This window comes from Lolium perenne, chromosome 7 (assembly GCF_019359855.2).
Source record: "Lolium perenne isolate Kyuss_39 chromosome 7, Kyuss_2.0, whole genome shotgun sequence".
NCBI lineage: Eukaryota > Viridiplantae > Streptophyta > Magnoliopsida > Poales > Poaceae > Lolium > Lolium perenne.
The window spans coordinates 52,671,648-52,675,931 of NC_067250.2; the positions used below are offsets into that span (position 1 = coordinate 52,671,648).

The window sequence follows — 4,284 nt, forward strand, 5'->3', positions numbered from 1 at the left end:
TGGAAGTTACCCTGGCAACTTACGCTTGTCGCACCGGGGTACTTCCGCAGGCAAGTTTGCCCATCGCATTTTCCCAAAGATATTCCTGGGACGGCTGTAATAGTCGACTGAGAAATAGCTATTCTCTGTCGACAAAGAAGAGAAATAAACGGAGGATACTGAACTAAAATCCAATTGGCAGAATTGGCAACTGGAATCTGTGCGCCAAAGCTCCGAGACAAGTGGGTGGGTTCTAACTAGAGAACCTCCTCCAAGTATGTAACGTCTCCCACCATGCTCTACGACCACATCACCGCGATCCCTATTTAAGCATCTTCTCTTGGCTTGACGTTCCTGGTATCGCACTAATACTAGTCCCATACGCAAGAAGTGAACAAAAATCTGACCATGTCGACCAAGGAGCTTGTGCCCCCGGCGGAAGAAGAGATTACAGACATTATCGTCCAGAGGGTGCCGTACTGGGACCCCCCGGCGGTGAAGCCGCTGGACACGAGCGAGCTGTCCGAGTGGTCTCTATACCGCGCTCTCATCGGCGAGTTCACGGCGTCGCTCATCCTCGTCTACGTGAGCATCGCCACCGTCATCGGGTACAAGTTTCAGTCCTCCGGCCCCGACGACAGGTGCATCGGCGTCGGGTACCTCGGCGTTGCCTGGTCCTTCGGCGCCACCGTCTCCGTCCTCGTCTACTCCACCAGCGGCGTCTCGGGCGGGCACATCAACCCGGCGGTGTCCTTCGCGTTGTTCCTAGCCGGCAAGGTGACGCTGGTGCGCGCCGTGCTATACATGGTGGCGCAGTGCCTCGGCGCCATCTGCGGCGTGGGCATCGTGAAGGGGATCATGAAGCACCCATATAACTCCCTCGGCGGCGGCGCAAACTCGGTGGCCGGGGGCTACTCGCTCGGAGCGGCCCTCGGCGCCGAGACCTTCGGCACGTTCGTGCTCGTCTACACCGTCTTCTCCGCCACCGACCCCAAGCGCACGGCGCGGGACGCTTTCGTCCCGGTACGTACGCGCGCGTCGTCCATGCATGATCAATCTCACACAAGCTTGTCGTAGCCAGGTCTGCCACTGATTGAACCGCACATGATTAATTTATTCTCCATCTTGCAGCTGGTGGCGGCGCTGCCGATCGGTCTAGCGGTGTTCGTGGTGCACCTGGCGACCATACCTATCACCGGCACGGGCATCAACCCGGCGAGGAGCCTGGGCGCCGCCGTGCTTTACAACCAGCACAAAACGTGGAAGCAGCACGTGAGATCATCCATGCACCACTAATCAACCGTATATACATACGTACATTTTGCTGTTCCAATGGGGATTAAGAGACCCGGTGCATGTTCTGATTTGCAGTGGATCTTCTGGGTCGGGCCGTTCAGCGGCGCAGCCTTGGCGGCGTTCTACCACAAGGTCGTGCTGCGCGACATTGCTGTAATCAAGGAGGCGCTGCTGAGCTCGTTCAGGATGACCGGCTAGCCTTCCACCTTTTGAAGATCGAGGAGAGGAAACCATGCATGCGCATTTCATATATGTGCCGCCCATGCAATGAGAGAATCGATCAAAGTTGTTGATTGGTTTTATTTCTCGGCTCTAGAATGTAAGCAATCTTGCTATAGTATAGTTAATTATCCATATTATCATATATGTCTCGTGTAGCTGCATGGTTCGCTTGTACGTGAATAACTACGTTATTCCTTTGTAACGCATGTTTACGTTTATTCATGGATGGCGGTATATATGTCATTGGCACATCTACAGGGTTTTTTGTTTTGTTTGAGACCTTCCAAAAATATAAGACCACCACGCATTTCGAGGTAGAATTTTGACTAACAATTTGAACATCAAAACATGAATTATATGTCACCAAAAGTATACCATTAAATCCATATTTGAAATATGTTTTCAACAATATATTTTGGTGTGATACGACTTACTCATAAAAACGGAGGGACTACAATGTACCTTGTAACATGCCAAGGATGGTTTAATGTGGCGGGTTCTCATACAGACCTATATTTTTCTTCCTTCTTTTCTTGCCGTTTTCTATTCGTCGATCGTAACTTTTGTTTCTCATTCCAACATTACTCAAGGACCAACATTCCGGTGATTTTTGCAAGGCCCGACTTATAACCAATATATGTGTGCATGTAGTGGAGAGCAGAAATGATCGGCCCTTGAGGCTACTCACATCAAAACAAAACTTTTGGATTCTTTTCCGCCTATCGGTCGGCTTTAAGCAACCTTCACATCCACTAGTAGAAAATCTCTCATCAGTACCGGTTCCAGAGGGGCATTAGTACCGGTTGAGCAACCGGTATTAATTATCCGGCACTAAAGGCCCCCCCCCCCCTTTTCGTACCGGTTGCTTACGAACCGGTATAAAAGGCCCTCCACATGGGCCACCAGGAGAGCTCAGGGCCAAGGAGCTTTGGTACCGGTTGGTAATACGAACCGGTACCAAAGGTTCCCACCCGCGGCAGGGAATTTGCCCAAATCTCTGCCGCGGCAGAGAATTGGTTTTTTAGGGTTTTTGGAGGGGTTTAGGGATATCGGTTTGTTTCATATCGCGTCGATGCACCAGAAACGCGTTTGGGTTTAGGTAGTACATGAAGATCAAGATGATGCATAGCAAGTTGGTGCATATAATATAACACACATGTTATTGCATAAGATCACAAATTAAGTAGCACTATGCATGAAGATCGATCTTCATGCATAGTGGTACTCTCCGAGGCGTACTCTATATATGTCTATTACATGTAGCATAGTGGTACTCTTCGAGTCAACTATATATGTAACATGTACATCTTCATTCATAGTGGTACTCTGCGAGTGGTGGTATGACGTCCCGAAGGAAAAATCCCGCCAATTCCTCGCCTATTGCTATGAAGCGGTCATCGATTGAGAGCTTGTTCCGCTTTCTTGCCAACTATAAAAGAATAAGATACAAATGAATACATGAAACAACTATTACTGAAACTCAGCACAACTTATGATAACAAAACAAATTTGTGAAGATTGTTTTTGTACCTCTTTATTTCTTTCATTATTCGTTCTCTCGCTGACAATTCTGCGGATGTACTCGCAAACGAAGAATCCACAGAGATCGGTCCCCGGAGGTTGTTGCGGGCATTTCTTTACAAGAATATAATTCAATCAAACAATAGTCAAGTATGATAATTAAAAGGTGTGTTGACCTAGGTAGTACTACTTACTTTCGCACGCCATCGCAGCTTCGGTGTCCATTCACGGGACGTATCTTCCTTGATGAAAGTTTGCCATACGCTGCTCGACAAAAGAAAATGCATAAAAGAGTCATCAATTAGTTCAAAGCAGGAAATTAACGAAACAAACCGATAAGAATTAAAATTACCTTCTGAGCATTAAAAAACAAGACACGTATAGATCCTTTTTTTTTTGCTTAGTGAGTCCAAGACTTCAACTTCTCCAATTTTCAAATTGATGACGAGAAGAATAAAGTGAAACCTACGCACGTTTCAATATGTAGTGTCATATATATAAGTCATTAGTTAAAATTTTGACATACGGTGAGCAAAATATAATGTGTTATAAGACAGTAAGACTCACTCGAAGTTGTAAGGCCAAAGTATTAGCTTTTTGTCACGTTGTCGCTTCAAAAACCTTAGCAAAGTCTGCGGTGTATCCTTGTTATAGAGGGGATTCTCTATGGTTTTAACATGCATTGTGTGCGGGTCAATGAACCCAATGTCTGTGATATCGTCCCTTTTGCATTCGAGCATCTTCGATCTGCATAATATAGCGCACAAAAGATTATAATCTGCAGACAATGAACGACTTCTCAAATTAAATAAATAAATCACTTACAGACAATAGCAACTGATGATTGATTTGTCGAGGGCCCGGAGATTGTATAACTGAAAGAGTTCGGTGAAGTCAACGTTCACACAGTACTCCTGGAAGTAGCTCTTCCCTAACTCGCACCATGATAGTCTCGATCCCTTCCTTTGAGGCCTTAAGGTACCACGAATGCAAGTTACGCATACATGTTGGTACCTTCCTGAGATTCTCGACCAAATCTTTCCCTTGAACAAACTGATATGCTCGTTCAGCTAAGGCGTAATCAGTTGCGTCTTGTCGAGAACTTTGAACGGTCTTCCCGTCAAACACCTTGAGAGGGGCGACCAATTGAACGGGTTGTTGTCCGAGCTGGTAGACACTGTGTATCCCTTTTATCTCCCTGATACCCGATTGAACGGGTTTTGTCGCCTCGATCATCTTGTCATACGACCTTTCAATAGAACGCGC

The 4,284-nt window shown here is 46.7% G+C and overlaps 1 protein-coding gene and 1 long non-coding RNA gene across 2 annotated transcripts; one reads left to right on the forward strand and one right to left on the reverse strand.

The window, feature by feature from the left end:
* Positions 1–341: 341 nt before the first annotated feature.
* On the forward strand, positions 342–1,752 carry LOC127317525 (probable aquaporin PIP2-7). The gene is made up of 3 exons (XM_051348079.1): positions 342–1,002; positions 1,111–1,251; positions 1,351–1,752. The coding sequence occupies exons 1-3, from the start codon at positions 388–390 to the stop codon at positions 1,471–1,473; spliced, it is 879 nt and encodes a 292-aa protein (XP_051204039.1). The 5' UTR covers positions 342–387; the 3' UTR covers positions 1,474–1,752.
* Positions 1,753–2,687: 935 nt separating this feature from the next.
* On the reverse strand, positions 2,688–3,930 carry LOC127317526 (uncharacterized). The gene is made up of 4 exons (XR_007861247.2): positions 3,844–3,930; positions 3,213–3,765; positions 3,028–3,132; positions 2,688–2,926 (listed from the first exon to the last, which is right to left on the reverse strand). It is a non-coding gene; the product is annotated as an uncharacterized lncRNA (long non-coding RNA).
* Positions 3,931–4,284: the final 354 nt, after the last annotated feature.